General features: G+C 45.0%; 2 protein-coding genes across 2 annotated transcripts in view; one reads left to right on the forward strand and one right to left on the reverse strand.

The window, feature by feature from the left end:
* The window catches only part of itga11b (integrin, alpha 11b), a 49,757-nt gene extending 41,454 nt beyond the window's left edge, over positions 1–8,303 (forward strand). The window contains exons 22-30 of the mRNA XM_030053948.1: positions 1,834–1,910; positions 2,689–2,772; positions 3,578–3,680; positions 4,233–4,346; positions 4,457–4,543; positions 4,741–4,851; positions 5,083–5,178; positions 7,110–7,223; positions 8,223–8,303. Coding sequence (XP_029909808.1) covers positions 1,834–1,910; positions 2,689–2,772; positions 3,578–3,680; positions 4,233–4,346; positions 4,457–4,543; positions 4,741–4,851; positions 5,083–5,178; positions 7,110–7,223; positions 8,223–8,303 — 867 coding nt within the window. The remainder of the gene's footprint in view (positions 1–1,833; positions 1,911–2,688; positions 2,773–3,577; positions 3,681–4,232; positions 4,347–4,456; positions 4,544–4,740; positions 4,852–5,082; positions 5,179–7,109; positions 7,224–8,222) is intronic.
* Positions 8,304–13,841: 5,538 nt separating this feature from the next.
* On the reverse strand, positions 13,842–17,846 carry fem1b (fem-1 homolog b). The gene is made up of 2 exons (XM_030054566.1): positions 17,122–17,846; positions 13,842–17,040 (listed from the first exon to the last, which is right to left on the reverse strand). Exons 1-2 carry the CDS (start codon positions 17,367–17,369, stop codon positions 15,405–15,407), a joined length of 1,884 nt encoding a protein of 627 aa, XP_029910426.1. The 5' UTR covers positions 17,370–17,846; the 3' UTR covers positions 13,842–15,404.
* Between the last annotated feature and the right edge of the window lie 535 nt (positions 17,847–18,381).

Below are 18,381 nucleotides of genomic sequence, written 5' to 3' on the forward strand. Positions count from 1 at the left end.
TGTTTTGTCACAGACTTTACCTTTATCAAAAAATTGCAACTCCTGTGGTTGGAATGTTGCACTTGGCCATATTGCGATTATGAAAGAATTTCAATTAACCGTTCAGCAGCACTTTGGATCCAAACTAAATGCCGGTTTTAATTGTGCTGATAGTTAAGTCAGTTAAGAAGTCAGATGGTGGCGCTGTAACTGCTGAAGGTGGAGGAAGATTCACCACTAATTAACTAGAGCCACTCTTTCTTCTTTATTCCAAGACATGTATTTCAATCTCACATGATCCACTGTGTGAATAAAACAGCTTCAGAGTTGCTGTAAGGTTTTTTTTTTTTTTTTTTTTCACTTTGACGGAGCCAGGCTAACGACTCCCATAGGATTCAAGTCTTTATGCTAAGCTAAAGCAAAATGCTACTACTAAGAACCAAACCGCTGGATGCACAGAGGTGAAAATGGTATCCAACATCTTGTCTCAGTCTGGGGAAAAAATGGGATTTTGCCTAAAATATCAGAGGATCCCTTCAAAAATCATTTGTCTGCTCCTCTTCATCTCTATCTCGTCCTCTCGGTTTGGAACCACATCCGATCTCACAGATAATCCAGAACATTTTAACAGAAACGTGTCCGTGCCGTGAGGTTTTATCTGCACACAGGTAGAAATGAAGGAGGCTTTAGTGAGAAACGAGCGTCATTAGCGCTGAGCAGCGTTCGGCTGTTATATTGTAAGACTAATGATAGTGATTAAACAGGAGAGGGAATATGCTTCCAATGACAGCCATTGACTAAAAGGTTCATTAGCCTAATGGCTGTCCCTGTAAATGTGATCACGGCCCCGCCCTCCACCGTAAGGCCCCCGAGGGCCGACTTCAGAGGTGCCTGTCTGAAAACAGTCTGCTTTATTAGCCCAGACTGCCGTGCAGGTTATTGCCAGCCCCTCCTTTACAAGGCTTTGGCTGCTGGACGAGGTGGGACGTCGCCAGAGGGGCGAACACGTGAAGCAAAGCAACGCCTGGAAAAGTCTGGCAGCTCGGATGGAAGCTCAAATCTCCTCAGCTCACAGGAGATGGCAGGACTCTCCACCCGTCAAGTCTCAGACGCTGAGATCCATGTGATGACGAGCCATGTGAAGCATTCATGTCTGTCCCGTTTCGTTAATCAAGTACTTCAGAGGAAAAAAAACACCCTAAATCAATTTAATCCCACTAAGAACCGGTGACTGCTGATGTGCTGAGCATTCCAGTCTCCATCCAGGAGTTTGGTGCCTGTTTCTTCTGGCCACTCGCAGACGAGGCGATGTCACGTCCAGATGTTTCTGGGAGCCTCAGTGGAGTCTGGCATCCCGTCACAGTCAGAGAGCGAGGCCCTCTCTCTAGAGCTGCCATTTCACACCGACGCTCTGCGATCACACAGGGAGACATCCATCGTCAAGGAGGACAGGAGAAGAAGAGGAGCCTGAACAGATCAGAAGGATAGCTCAGAATAGATCAAGAAGAAAAATTTGCACTCCAGTACCTCCAACTGGCCCTGCTGTGGAGGCTGTCATCAGTAATTCTGGGAAATGTGAGAAATCATCAAGTAAAGGAGAAGAAAGACGCGGCAGGTTGAGGGAAAGAGGGTTCACCAAGAAAGTAAATTACATTTCTTCACAAAATAGCTCCTGAAAAGTGTTGAACATCACAGGCTGATGATATATAACAGAAGAAGAGGATTCAGATTCCTCTGCTGTGCTTCCAAACAAACTGTCAGTCAGTCTCATGTTGTGCTTTCAGTCGTTTCAGTCACAATCAGAGTTACCTGTCTCACCTGACCTGCAAACCAAACTGCTCTCCTCCCCTCCAGGTGTCTTTCCGCCTCGAGTTCGAGCTCAGCCGCTCGGTCTTCCTGGACCACGTGCGCGTCGTCATGGAGACCAGCAGGTGAGACCGCTGATGTCACGCTCGCTGATTACCTGCGCTCCTCGACAGCGTTCACAGCCTCATGATTATCAGTGTTTGAGCCAGGCAGCTGCCAGTGTGTGTGCGACTGAAGAAGCTGGTAAATTAAAAAACTCAAAAAGCCAAAACATATTTGCTGTAATGATGAGTGTCTGGATATTGATCTTTAGAAAAAAACAAACAAAAAAAAAACAGTTTATTAAACCTTTATCAAAAAATGGGAGTAGGAGGCAGAGGCAGCCTGTCGAAGGAAGGATAGATAGATAGATAGATAGATAGATAGATACTTTATTCATCCCGAAGGAAATTCACAGTTTTCAGCAGTATCCACAGAGTACAAGATTAAGTAAATAAAAAATAAAGAATAATAAAAAATAAAGAATAATAAAAAAATAAAGAATAATAAAAAATAAAGAATATAAAAAATAAAGAATAAAAGATGACACTCGAGATCTAAAGATCTAAGTACCCAATGTGCAAAAAACAATGTGCAAAAAAACAAAAAAACAGTGTGCATCGATGTATACAATGTGCATAGATGTGGGCAATGTGCAAATTTACAGTATAAACAGATGATAAATAGCAGCAAGCAATATATACACTATAAACAAGGAATATATAAAAAAATAGAAATATGAACAGTTTAAACAGCAGAGAAAAAACACACATGGTGCAAAGCGTCAGAGCACTTCCTCACTGAGCTGTGTGTGTGTGTGTGTGTGTGTGTGTGTGTGTGCCTGCATGCATGCGTGCTCACCAGTGAGGGAGATGACGGATACCCAGAGGACAACATCAACGACATCTCCCTGCCGCTGAAGTACCAGGCTGACCTCGTCTTCACAAGGTGAGCTGCAGACACTGATTAGTCTACTAACCTGATTATTATCTGATAACTCTGATGATCAATTAATCATTTCAGTTCTGGATCAAGTGAAGGTGATTCCAGCTTCACCAAAATGCTAGGCTTTGCTTCCTTTTCTCCATTTATATCTTCAGAAAATGTATATTTTGGGTATTTTTTTGGCTGCTGGTCAGACTAAAGGAGCAGTTTGAAGACTCTGATCACTTCCCATGAGTATATATTATTATTTTTCACACTTTACACACTGAGTGATTCATCAGAAACGATACTTGATAGATTAATAGAGGACGTGGCTGAAGTTGACAGGAAAACCCCGATTAAATCACTCCTCAAAACGCATTTATGTAAAGCTGCTTTTAATTCTTCAATCCAACGTTTTTATTTTTGTTTTGACTTATTTATTTACCTTTTCATTGTTTGTTTTGTTCATTTGATTGTTTTTACATTCATATTTGTAGTTGTTTCACTTGCTTTAACTGACACTTTATCCCCATGTCTTTCATTATTTTACTCTATTTTATATATGTGCATTACTTTGCACTTTTTGACAAGTGCTGTATAAATGAAGTTTATTATTATTATTGATGTTATTATTTGATGACAGCCTGCGTAGCCACCTAAGACTTACTGAAGGAATGCCTGACTGAATCAAATAAATAACCACCCACATTGCAATTACTGATGATTAATGAACTTTCTGAGTTACTGACTGATTCATCAAAAAGATACTTGATAGATTAATAGATAATATTACATATTCATTATTCTGTTCCTCTGTCACTATCAGAGATCCCCACCCTCCTCGCTTTGAGATCAGAGCGGACTCGTCCTCGTCTTCGTTCTGGGACCAGTCAGGCAGCAGCGGGCCGAACTTCAACCTCACCTATTATGTGAGTAAAGAAACTGTAGACGGGACAGTGCACAGTAAATCTGTTAAAATATCCCTCTATGATTGGAAAAATCCACTCTAAAACAGCAGTTATAGCAGATTTATGGACTGTAGAGCAAACTGCAATAGGAGTTAAAGGAAGAATCCACCCTAAAACGTTGTTAACAGCTACTGGTGATGTATTTTGCATCTCTGAGTGCATTCAGTAGTTCTGTTTCGTCTTCAGTGGTAGACGAGGTCACATCCCATCCAGATGTTTCCAGCAGCTCCAGTTTGATATCAGAAAATATTTCCGCGATGTAAAACATCAGCAGTAAATGTCAGGTTTTGGCATCGGTTCCTCGCGATCAAACAGCGAGGCCGTTTTTTCTCGACGTTCAGAATGCAATGCTGCAACAAGAAGGAAACAACTCCACAAAAGAGGGCTCTCCAAAATATAAAAGTACAATTACTGTACCACAAAATAACTGGAACGTGCTGTCCACTGATTTTAACATTGAGTGAAGCCGTTTTCTAATTTTATTTTGACACGTCCCTCCCCTGTGGTGAGCAGATCCAGAACCTGGGTGTCTTCTCGGTGCCGGACGTCCAGTTCCGGGCCGATATCTGGGCCGTGACCCGGCGGGATAACCAGCTAGTTGCCATTACAGACTTCAGCATCGACCAGGTGTGATATCATGAGCCAATATCAGAGTGAGACTTTAACGAAACTCTCCGGGGAAACTGGATTCAAAAACTCACGTTGGCTTCATCTCATTCTGCCTTCTCATTTCTCAGCAGTCGGCCGGATCTCACTGCACCCTGCCTCGCCTCAGAGCAGCCAATCAGATCACAGACGAAGACCTGACTCATTTCTCTCAGCTGGTAAGACTGAAGGATCTCCTTTCAGATTAAAAAAAACAGAAGTCTTTAAAATCTCAAGGAATTAGTCTGGGTGACGGCGTACACGGTGCTGAGGCTCTGCCTGAGCACACGAGGCAGGATGTCACATAATGTCTGAATGTGCTTTTATTATGTGTGTGTGTGTGTGTGTGTGTGTGTGTGTGTGTGTGTGTGTGCAGAACCACAGTAACAGCGTCAGCATGGCGGTGCGGTGCAGACTGACGCTGCCGGCCTCCAGGGAGGTGAAGGTGACGCTCGGAGGAAAGCTCCAGCTGCCGGCTCTGCTCGCTGTGAGTCCTGTGAAAATGTGACCTTTACAAAATAAAAGTCATTTCATACACTCTACCGAGCAATGAGGCTTTGAGGAACCTGTAGGAGATCGTGCCACTGTGGCTCAAAAGGGATTATTTTTGTCTGATTCTGTGCTTTATTTTTTAAGGAACTTCCTGCTCATTCTGCCTTTAATGACCGTGTTTTGAGTGTTTCGATGTTAAACTGGTTATTTCCTGTCGCCGCTGCAGGTGAAGTTCAGGTCTCTGGAGCTGCTGAGCGCCGCCTCCATCCAGCTGGAGGCGAGCAGCCCCATGTTCCTGCAGGAGGACAAGCCAGTCAGACAGGTGAGACACTCTCACACACTGACCACCTGACTTAACCACTAACTGGCTGACAAATTCATAAACAAACTGACTAACTAACTCTACAACTAACTCCTTAGCTGGTCAGTCAGGTAACATGTAGTCCTGCTTACTTACCAGCTGGGCAAAAATCACTTTTTAATTGATTTGCCAATTACCAAAGTACCAAATTAACTAAAAAAGTGACCAAATGTACGACTGTTTCTCTCCGACTCAGAGCTGTGAGGGTTGTTAGCAGGAGAGAAAGCGGTCAGAAAGTAGCATTATAAATAAAAATAAAAATAAAGATGACACTGTTGAAAATAAAACTGGACCAGAGGAGGAAGTTGTCAGCTCTGTTCGTCTTTGAAGTCATGGCTGAAGTTGACAGGAAAACCCCGATGCCCCCATTTAAATCACTCCTCAAAACGCATTTTGACTTATTTATTTACCTTTTCATTGTTTGTTTTATTCATATGACTGTTTTTACATTCATATTTATAGTTGCTTCTGTAACACTTGCTTTTACTGACACCTTATCCCCATGTCTTTCATTATTTTATATATGTGCATTACTTTGTAACTCTGTTTTGAAAAGTGCTACATAAATAAAGTTTATTATTATTGATATTATTATGTGATGACAGCCTGCATAGCCACCTAAGACTCACTGAACGAATGCCTGACTGAATCAAATAAATAATTAACTACATTGTAAAATTACTGATGATTAATGAGCCTTCTGAGTTACTGACATTTACCTGAATGAGTTATGAGGATAGAAATGGAATTGAGTAGAATCATTTCCATTTATGATCGCCTCTCTGTGGGCAGAGGACAGGGCCCCGCTGAGCTGCTGCTGCCATCTGCTGTCACAAACGTTTATTACAGTCAGTTTGACTTGAACACTAGGCCACACGTGGGCAAAATGAACGTTCCAGCTCTTCTTTTTCACCATTTCAGACAAAGGAGATCACAGAACTACACCTTTGTTTGTCTCCCAAAACTACTGGGACGTGAATAAACGACAAGAGAAAAAAACAGGTCAAATATATATACACTTTCACACTCAGCGTCCACTTCATCAGCTCCACCTGCTCAATCTAATCCAATCTAATCCAGCTGTTGTGCCATAAAGTTTCCTCTCCTGCTGCCTATAACGCTCAGCTTGTCTTGTTGTCACGGTAATAGAGGTGTTCATTCACTTCTATGTTTGGCATTTGGCTCATAGTTAGTGCTGCTGTTGGACTGGACTGCACTTTACTGACAGCTGTTTCCACTATTCTGTCCCCCTTCATTGTATATAAATGGGGGGGACAAAAAATCAGAAACACCTCTCAGTATAATGCAGTCCAGTAGCAGACCTCTGCAAACTACAACCTCAGTAATAAACACAGAATTAAAGTGACACATTCTGCACAATGTCAACACAAACTGAACATTATAAACTTTGTTAAAAAGTAGAATTTATGTTGCACTGAATGGCATCAAGCTGGACAGGCATAGTGGACACTGAGTGTGTGTGTGTGTGTGTGTGTCTGTGTGTGAATGCATTGATGCAGCCACTAATAAGACCTGCGTGTTTTAATTGTTTAATAGTTTCTATTTTTCTTCTCACAAGAGCCGAGCCTTAGTTAAATCACATGGCTGTAGTTTGATTGTTTGCCTAATAAAGATGATAAAGGGTGTGTGGTGTCGCTCAACGTGTGGTGACGCCATTCTGAGATTAAAAAGGAAGGTCGTCCAGCCGCCGCAGATCGCCTGTGATCCTCCATGTGTGTGTTTCAGCCGAGTGATCTAATCAGAGCCGAGGGGTCAGGGCTGTCAGAAGGTCACAACACAGCAGAATGGAAACACTGTGTGTTAGCAGATTGTGGGAAACAGTGTGTGTGTGTGTGTGTGTGTGTGTGTGCTAACTGCTGAAATGCCTGCAGATAATCCTGGAGCTGAGGCGGGAGGAGGATTACAGCGTCCCGGTCTGGATTATACTGGGGAGCTCTCTGGGAGGCCTGCTGCTGCTGGCCTTACTGGTCCTGGCTCTGTGGAAGGTACACACACACAAACTCACACACACAAACACACACACACACACACACACACACACACACGAGTTGATTTCCCGGCTGCCTCTGAGCCCTTGGACCAGGCAGTTTGAAACTCACAGGTTTGATTTGTTTTGAAAGTCAGATGTTCATGTCAGCAAAAACGGTGAATATTCAGATTATTTTCCCAGAATCCTGAAAAAAAAAAAACATCTTCCCTCTCAAGTGGTAAAAATTTGTAAAAGTTTTTCCTTCGAAAACTCTGCAGCTCCTGATCCTGCCGGCTGAAAATCTTTTAGTTTAATGTTCTGCTGTCAGAAGAACTTTTATCACCTCAAATATTATCCAAATTATCTGAAAATGAAGCAAATAAATACATAAATGGATAAAAAGCAGCAGCATGTAACAATGAGTTTAAATGCAAGGCTATTCTAGTTTGGCATTTTCCATTAGTTTTTATTTTTATGTATGTATTTTTATTTTTATGTCAGGTTTTGGTTTAGTTATTATGAGTTTCAGTGTTTGTGACTTTTTTTGGATTTGTGTAATAAAAACTCAACAAAATATTAGACAATTTAAAAAAAATAAATAAATAAAGACAACCAAATAAACTGACAAAGAAGAAATGTTAAGACATTTTCTCTATGATTTTATTTTAGTCTGTCAGTTAGTTTTCATGTTTGTTTTTTTTAAAGACTCGTTTTCATTTTTATTTCAGTTGTTTCAGTTATGTTTTTTCACCTGTAGTTTTTCATTATTTCATTAGTTGTAGTTATCAGCTGAATGTTGGATTAAACTGTCAGGATGCTCACTGAAATAATCCAGATCCACTTCTCAGATATGTTTTTATGATTTTACTTGTCGATCATAAACAGCACAGTGGAATCTGCAGCAGTCACCAGATCTCCAGGTTGTTGTGTAACAGTGAAAAAGTGTTATTTGTTGTTGTTGTTGTTGTTGTTGTTGTTGTTGACGTGTGTACTGACGCTGTCTGTTGCCTCTCAGCTCGGCTTTTTCAACCGGCGGAGGAAACAGGAAGAGGAGGAGCAGCCGGTGGCCAATGGGAAGGCAGCAGAGGAGCTATAATGGCGGCCGCAGTGTGGGCGACGCCTCACCTCGCCCCGTCACTCAGGGACCCTGAAGCCCCGCCCCTGCTCAACTGACCACACCCCCCCACTTAACGAGCCAGACAATTAACCGGTGGACCGGCCACGCCTCCAAACGAAGCCACGCCCCTCTTCAGTCTGTCAACCAGCAAGCCACACCCCCCAGCTGACAAACCAACCAGTCAACCAGCCAATCACAATCCAGTCAGTAAAATCAGCAGCCGGTCAGGCATCCTTGAAGAACTCTGGACGACACCGGACTGAGTTCAGTTTTCCAAAATGAGTCACTGCCTTCGCCCTTCAAAATAAAAGCTTAGCCTTATGGAGTGGAGAGATATGTACGCAAAGCTTTTGGATTATATGCTGATGATGGAATTAGAACGTCCGAACCCGACCCGAGCCTGAGATTTTGCTCGTCCTCCATCGCTAGGTCACATTTACCGCCTGGAATAGCCTATGTGTTGCCTTCAGTGTCATCATGTAAACTCCTGGGTAACTGGCGATACGATACCATCACGATATTTGACCCACGATAACGACGGGATCACGATACCGATTCTGCGATATATTGTAACATCATCAGCTATGATACATCAGGATATCTATACCTGAAAAAGAGAAAAAATAGCCTGGAAACAACAAAATAATTTTCCAAAATGCAGGATCCAGTCGTGTTTTTACTACGTGACTGCAGCATGAACGTGTATTGATAATGTGAGTGTATTGATAATGTGTCTCCTGTGGGTTTTAAGGACCTGTGTTTTCATTTTGCACCCTGACACACCAAGCAAACAGCAGCAAACACGCCTCAAAGAACTTTCCCTCCTCGCTCGCTGCTGCTAGGCTCAGAAAAATTCACAATTTTCTGGCACGATTCAAAGAACTTTACCGTTTAACGCCAAAAGCCCAAAGCTGATCGCAAAAATCAATACGATCCTTCTTTCCATCGCACCTTATTTCAATCCATAGCCCATGCTAAAACTGGACACCTGGTTCTGTGAGATTCTTTGTATAGAAATCACCAAGTTGATATAATAATAGTAATAAATATAATTTTTAAAAACTACAAGAAGCTAGTGGGAGTTAAATCACGATGGACTTTATTTAAGAGACACGTCAGCGCTCTCTTCCTTCCAGGTATGATTAACTGCATCCATCTCCTCCTACCCAGAATGCCTTTTTTGGGGGTGGGGGCGGGTTTCCTGTAGTTGGTTGGATTACGTCGTCACTTCTCACCTGAGTTCTCTCGTCAGAGGACCGAGACTCTGTCCTCACCTGGACGAACCGGCTGGACTGAACCGAGGGAGGAAAAGGCCGCAGAGCTCAGATAAACCGACCTGACGTGCTGTCTGTGAACGCACCGCGAGGGCTGAACGCGTCGGCGAGACTTTAAGACTGAAACCAACCGTGTGTCTTATTGTACATAAGAAAAGAGCTTTATCCTGCAAACCAGACATGGCAACCCGCCTGCAACAGAAGACTACCTACAATGGCTGTTTTTTTTTTGTTTGTTTGTTTGTTTTTTTAATCATTGCTGTAGTCACAAAAATGTAAAAGTATCTTACAAACATATTGTATATTAATTCCAAATTCATAGCTGATGCACTTTTTGTTGTATTAAGACTTAAACTTGAAAAGTTTTTTGTAAATATCCAACTGTGTATACGAATATTTTTTAAAAAAAAGGATAGTGGCATTATTGTTTGATATGAAGCTTTGTGTCTACAAAGTGTGTGTGACGTGGGGAAGCTTCACACACGCAGGAGGGTTTGACATGTCGCGCTGTCGGTGTTGATTTTGGATCGAAGGTTGAAAAATGCATTAAATCGTGTTTAATAAGAGATCTGCGCTTTGTGCTGTGCTTCATTCACTTTCATAGAGTTGAGGGTCTGGAGCTCAGTGCTGAATCTTTGAAGGATTTTTTAAAAATTAATTTGAGGTTTTGCGGTCAGAGGAAACTTTTACAACAAACAGAACTTTTAACTCGATGTGTGAATTAATCTAATCTAATGAAGCGTTATGCTGATGAGACGGCAGGATTTTTCCAAATGTACAGCGTTCCCTTCATTTCCAGAGGAACAAGTCTTGGGGTTTCTGTCAGCGTTCGCTCAGCAGGTCAGTTTGTACCTTCTGGTTTTTCCGCCTTTCTCCTTCACCAACCAGTCAATTCTGACAGAAACTCAAAAAACAAAAGATCCTCATATGTGGTTATCGTTACAGACACACCAGCCGACAAGAAAATGTCACACCTCACTGGAGTTTGATGAATCTCACTCAAAAATGTGTTTTTTTTTCTGTTTCTGTCTCCGAAAATGTTTGTCACTCGAGAGGTGTTTTCACACTCCTCTGCTGAAGGTGGAGGTGTGTGTGTGTGTGTGTGTGTGTGTGTGTGTAAGATTCAGACAGACCCCGGGCCACAAATCCCCGGGCCGCTGCTTTGCATATCATTAGCAGCAGCTCGGCCTGGACTGCTGGTCGAGTTTTATTTAAAAAAAAAAAAAAAAAGTGGAAACGGCTGCTTCACATCAAGAATATTAGATTAGATTAGATATTAGATTATTTTTCATGGTTAGATTATGAAATATGGCACAGTTTTCATGAATGTTGCGGTCGTGTGAACAGAGCTCTGGTTACGAGCTGCCGGGTGGCCGGGGCCTATTTCCATATTCATATATATATATATATATATATATATATATATGCAAATTTTTAATAAGGGCAAGGTTTAGAGTTCAATTTAAGGCAAAAAGGGATGTTTTTTCAAGGTAAAAACATCTAAATATGTAATATTGATGAACAGATATTATTTTTAGGGGCTTAGTAAATGACCAGAGAGCCTTTGGTTTTAGAAAATGACAATCTACACATCTTTTCCCCCAGGGTTCTTCTGCTTGTGTTTAAGCCTCCACCCTGCCCTGAGGATAAACTCATACATGTCTGGTTTTGTCTCGAAAGTCCCAGGAGCACTGAAACTGAGGCACTGGGGGTTCAAGAATACGGTTTCTCTTACAAGTTCCTTAAAGCTTCCTTAAAATTAGAATATGCAGGTGAATGCAAAAGCTGAAAATAACAGGAAAAATCCTCCAGCGTGTCCCCAGCCTCAGCCCAGAGACCTGCATCAGAGCCCGACTCAGGACCCCCGCTCTGCTGTTTGTGGGTGGATGAGCTGAGACCGAAGGCGGCCTGGCGTCGCTGTGAGTCTGTCCAGGCCGGGTCATGTTTCCCCCGGCTGTCCCGCTGAGGCAGCTCCAGCCGTGCAGCTGCTTCTGGTCCACACCTCGGCTTCCGTTGTTTTGTTGCTGCTGCGGCTGACTGGACTTTCATTAAAGAGAAACTCACTACTGAATAATTAACTGCTAAATACAAGCTTGTGATTTCAGCCTGAGGCCAGCAGCTCCAGCTCACTGCAGCTCCTTTTAAACTTCATGAATAACACTGAGATGATCAGCTGTCTGTACTGGACACACCGACAGTCTAATAACCACTCTAATAACCAGTTCAAGAAGAGTTGAAAATCTGCAGAATGTTACCCCTTTGCATAACAATTTCCTCAATCCGAACAAGACCATGTGATCATTCTAAGTGGAAACACAGAAATCATCCAAATTTTCGTTAAAATTGTTCCAACACATCAACAGTGACATTTTTTTCTTTCCAGGCACGAACACTTCAGCATTACACCTCTCAGTTCGGAGTGAAAAACTCAAGATAAATGTGCAAATAAACAGCTTCCACACACACAGTAATATTCTGCAAACATAAACCAGGGATTCATGATATTGGATTTTTCCACTGATGATTTAATTTGGATTTATCCACTATTTTCGAACTCTTTTGGCTAATTGCTGACGCTGATATGGCTAAAGGCACATATGTTTTTCCATCTAATTGCAGAGAACATCAAGTCTCTCCTGTAGTGGAATTAATATTTTATTCTGCCCTCTGGCAGCTGCAGACATTAAATATGATGCTTTTCAAAATGTACACATTTTCTGGGCAAAACAAGAAAAACTCCTTCAACTGAAATGCCAAGACGAGTGAATGCAGACAGAAGAGCTTTGTTTGATTTTTTTGAAACCTTTTCTTTATTGACAGAAGAGCTTTTAATTTGACAGCATTCGTTTTGCAGGGAGGACAACAACAGCTGACATCGTTTAAATTAAAGTTTCCCTACGCACGGAGAATCTTTGGGTTAAGATCAGCCGACCCAGCGACCCCGAGAAAACAAGTCCTGAACCTCAGAGTCCCAGATCCTCATCCGGGAGCAGCAGACAGGACGCTGCCGCATTAAATTAAAAAAAAAAAAAAAAAAAAAAAGTGATGGGTTAAAAAAATACAATGAACACTCCTCTGTAAGTTTGACACCAGTTTGACACGCTAAATGGCACACTATGTTCACCTGACCCCCCCCCCCCCTCGCCCCCAAACACACACTCCAAGCCCTCCATCCCTCCCAGAAAAGCAGAAATCCTCCCCTCCCACCTCTAATGTCTCATCATGTGGTTAGAAGAGCAGAGAGACGTGACGGACACTGGACAGACACAATCTCAGATTAGGAGGACAAACGCTGCATTCACGCGTTCGCAGGAAAAAAACATAATCCGGCTTTCAAATGTCAGACGGCCCTGCATTCATGTGCTGCTCTGTCGAAAAACTAAAATCAAGTGAAACCAGAGGACAGACAAACGCGGCCGTGTGGTGGCTGAACACGCTCAGGTAATGCACTTCATTTAAAGGAACGTTAGTCGTGATGGTTAGTCTGGTGAACGGCGTCGTGTAAATCAAGTTGCCATGTGACGAGCTGACACAAAAGTTGAATTTTCTGCCGGATTGTGGAAGTTCAAAGCGATGATGGCGAGCCTTGGAAACCCGGGTGGCCCTGCAGTGAAAACCCCCACAGGCCTCAGCGTGGCGGCTGTCAGCTTCAACAGGAGAAGCAGCAGCAGCTATAAGACCATCTGCATTTTATTTTATTTTATTTTTTTTTTTTACATCAAACAGACGCTCTGCAGAAAACCAGCACCTTAGCTTAGCTGGTATTTTGATGGTTTCTAGCTCTTAAACTAAAAGATGGTGTCTCCGTGAGCCATCTGCACAAACACTAAACAGAGTCTCGCCGCACAAACTCACGCATGGCAAACTGAACGTGGTAATCCGCAACATTTCACCTAAATTTAAATAAAACGTCCATCTTGTCGCCCCTGTTACTGCTCTAAACACTCGGCGCCTGATGTGTGCTTCCAGCTGCACAGGAAGTGATGTGTTTTTTGTTTGGAATCAAAGGAAGAAGAAGAAGAAGAAGCGGGTGGTGAGAGAAATGCAAACTCCACACTGCAAAACTCAAAATCTTACCAAGAAAATTTGTCTTATTTCCAGTCAAAATATCTCATTAGACTTAAAATAAGACACGACCACCTAAGAAAGAACTTGTTTTTAGACAATTTTCACTTGTTCCACTGGCAAATTTTGCCAATGAAACAAGCAAATTTTCAAATCTCAAGTGAAAATTGTCTAAAAACAAGTTATTTCTTCAGTGATCATGTCTTATTTTAAGTGTTATGAGATATTTTGACTTGAAATCAGACATTTTGACTTGAAATAAGACAAATATTCTTGGTAAGATTTGGAGTTTTTGCAGTGCATCACAGCGACGAGCGCTCAGCGACAGAAATGGGGGCAAAGTTAAAACAGCACAAATTAAAAAGCAGAGTTTGCAGATGACCCCTCCGAGCTGTGTGTGTGTGTGTGTGTGTGTGTATGTGTGTTGCTGCTGCGCTCTGCGGGCCGGCGGTCACGGGAGCCAAACGTCAAACCGGAAACTGTCCACGCAACCAGGCACCATCAGCTGAGCTTCTACAGGCTCACTGTTAAAAGACCAAATAAAAACAGGGGAAAATAACTTAAGCGATATTTCATTTTGGGAAAACATTCATAGTTTCGGTGCTCAAGTCCTCATATAAATCTCTCCAGCCGACCAACGACAGCGTCCGCCTGCCCGCCCGAGGAACTAGAATTTGGAATTAGCAGGAAAAAGCAGTGAGGAGGATCTGAACGCCAGGGCTTTCTGCAAAAACTGAAAATATTTAATTTAATTTAATTTAATTTAAGAGACATATCACTAAAACACGCACCTGCTCCACCGATCAGTGCTTTTTAAAATAAACTAAAAAAAAAAAATCTCTCGCCACACGCCTCGTTTTGCAGAGGATCTGAACACACACACGTCTCGATGAAGCACGCGCTTTAAAAAAAAAAAAAACCCTCTTCAAACATGTTGATTATGAAAGAGCAAACATGATGGTGAGTAGAAACTCTGTCCAGCAGTTAGATCATGTTTTATTAGTGTGATATCCTGTTTTCCTTTCAATCAATCCGTAAAGCGAGAGAAAGCGATGTGTGTGTGTGTGTGTGTGTGTGTGTGTGTGTGTGTGTGACGGCTGATCTGCAGGAGGCCTGGGCAGCAGACGAGGTTGGAGGCGATTCGCTCGCTCGTTCATTCATTCCTTTATTCTCTCGCTCTAGTTTGGATTTTCTAATATTCTCTCTCTCGCTCGCTCGCTCGCTCGCTCTAGCTTATTCTGCTCGGTGAAGCTCCTCCCCCTCACGCTCACATTCAAACAGCCTGTAGAATCACAGTAATATGGCGACACGACTCTCTCCAGGCATGTAGATAAGGCAAAAGAAGAACCAGTCGAGTGATGTCACGGTTGTGCTCTGTGTTTCTGACCGGACCCGCCGCCCCGCCCCGCCCCGCCCCGCCCCGCCGCGGCGGCGCGGCGTTTCCTCCGTACGTCCAGCAGTAACGATGTGCAGTCAGCTGGGAAAAGCAACAGACAGACGGACAGACAGACACAAGACGGCCAACTGTGGCTGCTGGTACGTAGCAATTAATACTTAGAAAAAGAACCCCTCTTTTTTTTATAAAAAGCAAATATGTTCAAAAACCTGTTTTAACACCTGCGTCCTCAGCACCGTTTGGATTCATTAGAAAATTATAAGATTTTTTTTTGGAAAAAAAAAAAAAAAACAAGAACCAAGAGTCCGCCCTCGCTCTGTTGTGAGTCTTAAGTTCGTCCCCGTCTCAGTGGAACTCCACAAACTCCTCCAGCGTCTTGGGGATCTGGTTGCGGTAGGTGATCTGGTGCTGCCGGACGGCCCGCGCCGCCAGGCACTTGAGGCTCATCTTCATCTGGGTCTTCAGCAGGATCTCCGACACGCCCGTGGTGCTCTTGTCCAGCGGCGTCTTCTTCTGCTTGTTGGTCATGTCCGTGTGGGCGCCGGCCTCCACCAGGCTGATGATGATGGCGTGCAGCGTGAGGAAGTCGCTGATGGGCCGGTTGTACTGGACGATGACGTGCAGCGGGCTGTTGCCCTCGTTGTCGACGGCGTTGACCTGCGCGCCGCAGTCCAGCAGCAGCTTGGTGACCTGCGCGTTGGGGAAGCTGCACACGTCGTTGGTGTGGAAGTCGTCCACCGGCGTGCTGGAGCTGATGGCGAGGTGCAGCAGCGACGAGCCCTCGCGGGAGCGCGGGTCCAGCTGGATCAGGTTGTAGATCTGCTTGTTGATGCGCGCGCGCTCCTCCTCGGTGCAGGTGGTCTTGGTGGAGATGCAGGCCAGGTAGAGGAAGGTGAAGACGTTAGACTCGTAGTTGTCCATGGCCTGCGGCAGCTCGGCCTCGGGCGCCGCTTCCACGCGAGCCATGCTGCGCTGGATCTCCAGCACGCTGCAGCTCAGCACCTGCTCGACGGCCGGGGCCAACACCGGCTCCTTCAGGTGGACCATCTGGGAGAACACCTGGGCGAAGCGCAGCAGGTCCTTGTGCGTGTTGCGGTTGCCCTTCTGCCGCAGGCGAAGCGCGTGCAGCCACAGCTTGATGCACTGTTCGAACTCCATGTTGTCGGCGTAAACAGCGCCGCGGTAGATGATGGGATGCGACACGTCAATATTATCCGAGCCCAGGATGCGCTCCCGGACCATCAGCCCCTCCATGTGCAGGGCGTCCCGGTCCACCTGGATGCTCTCCAGCTCTTGGAGTGTTCTGCACTCGCTGCGCCCCCCGTAGGCCTCGATGGGCGGCAGCAGCTCCTTGGCGATGACGTTGTCCGGGTTGCTGTAGCGCTCCATCATGGCCAGGTGCAGGTAGTGGTAAGTCTTCAGGATGTCGTAGTTCTCTCGGTCGTTGGCGAACGAGGCGCCCAGCAGCTCCAGGGCCTCGATGCGGCTGCCGGAGTTGCAGTCGGCGTGCGCCAGCAGCAGCTCCACCACGTCGGCTTTACAGCTCTCTGCCGCCACCTTCAGCGGCGTCATGCCGTGTCCGTTAACCACCATGGCCGCCTGGCAGCGCACCAGCTCCTTCACAATGTCCAGATGGCCCGCCTCGGCGGCAAAGTGCAGGGCGGTGGCCCCGCAGTGGGCCTTGGCGTTGGGGTCCGCCCCTCGCTCCAGCAGGAAGCTCACCACGTCCGTGTGGCCCTTGTAGGCGGCGATCATCAGGCAGGTGTTGTTGTACTTGTTGGTGATGCTGATGTCGGCGTCGTGCTCCACCAGGTAGCGCACGATGTCCAGGCGCCCGTCGAAGCAGGCGGCCCGCAGCGGCGTGGAGTTGGTGATGGTGGTGTGGTTCACGTTGGCATGGTGACTCACCAGCAGGCGCACCACCTCAAAGTGTCCCGCCCCGGCTGCACACCATAACGCCGTCGCCCCGTCGATGACGTACCTGCAGGACGGGACAGGAAAAGCTCAAGTCAGGTTGATTTTTAAGCCCCAACACCAACCCAGTGTGAGTGGCAGCACTTACCCGTCGAAGCGCACCGTCCCGGTCTGCTCGGTGTCCACCTTGTAGTGGTCCAGCAGCAGCCGCACTACTTTGTCATGACCGTTTCGGGCTGCGATGATGAGAGGCGTGGACCTCTGGCCGGCCAGGTGAGTCACGTAGCTCAGCAGGTACTGGGTCTCCGTGTCGGAGTGGTTGAGCAGCAGGGCGGCCAGCGTCAGGACGCGGCCCTCGCTGGCTGCCTTGTAGACGTAGCCGGCCAGAGACTCCATGTGAGCCCGACAGCCAGCCAGCTCCTCCGCTCTCTGCTCGAGTGACGCCCGCGATGCCCCCCGCACAGCGACCCGCCTCCCATTAAAACATCGAGCGGAGCCGCGGCGCTCACATGAAACTGGCTCTTCCCCCCCCCGGAGACACGCAGGAGAGACGGGAGCGACTCCGCGGGGAAGCCGAGCGGAACTTCCTGCTCCTGAGCCTCCAACCGGCGGAGCTTCAACCCGGACACCAGGCAGCCGTTAGCCCCGCGAGCTAGCCGGCTAGCTTAGCCAGCTAACGTTAGCGACGCGGGCAGCAAACCGACGCGTCTGGCCGCCGATTCAACCCGAATTAACGTCGCCGCTTGTGGGACGCGATCAAACACATGTCCGGCGGGTTTTCTGCCGGGAAAGCGAGAGAGCGGAGAGAGAAGCCGAAGCAAAACACAGCCACTTTCACCTCTGCATTCCAGTGACTTGCCGGAAGTAGCGGTTCCACTTGTAAATGTTTCCGAGCGGACACTTTCACCATCGAAAAAGAGTTCCCCCTCTAAGGGAAACCGCGGCAACTTCCCCACAAGCACTCAAGTTGTAGTAGAATAAAACAAAGTGGAACGAATGAAGAAATAAAGCACTTTACTACATTAGCATTGAGGGAAAAATACAATAAAATGTCTCTAGAATATTGTATATTGTTGCATATTGTATATAGTGTTCATTGTATATAGGAATGTCATTTATTCTTTCTATTTTATCTTTATTTTTATTTTCTTTTATTTTTTATTATTATTATCATCGTTATTATTATTATTTGTATATATATTTTTTTATTTTATTTTTATTTTTATTTTTTACTTGCACAGTGCCGGAGTTGTTGCAATTACATTTCACTGCTGCTGTACCTGTACATTCATGCATGTGACAAATAAACCTTGAATCCTTGAATCCTTGAATCCTTGAATGAATGAATGAATGAATGAATGAATAAATAAATAAATAAATAAATAAACAAAAAGCTATAAATCGTGAG

This window comes from Myripristis murdjan, chromosome 6 (genome assembly GCF_902150065.1).
Source record: "Myripristis murdjan chromosome 6, fMyrMur1.1, whole genome shotgun sequence".
Lineage (NCBI taxonomy): Eukaryota > Metazoa > Chordata > Actinopteri > Holocentriformes > Holocentridae > Myripristis > Myripristis murdjan.

Coding starts and splice junctions, on each gene's coding strand:
- fem1b (XM_030054566.1), bottom strand. CDS start 17,369: ATGGAGTCTCTGGCCGGCTACGTCTACAAGGCAGCCAGCGAGGGCCGC. Junction 17,041..17,121: donor GGGACGGTGCGCTTCGACGG/GTAAGTGCTGCC, acceptor CCCGTCCTGCAG/GTACGTCATCGACGGGGCGA.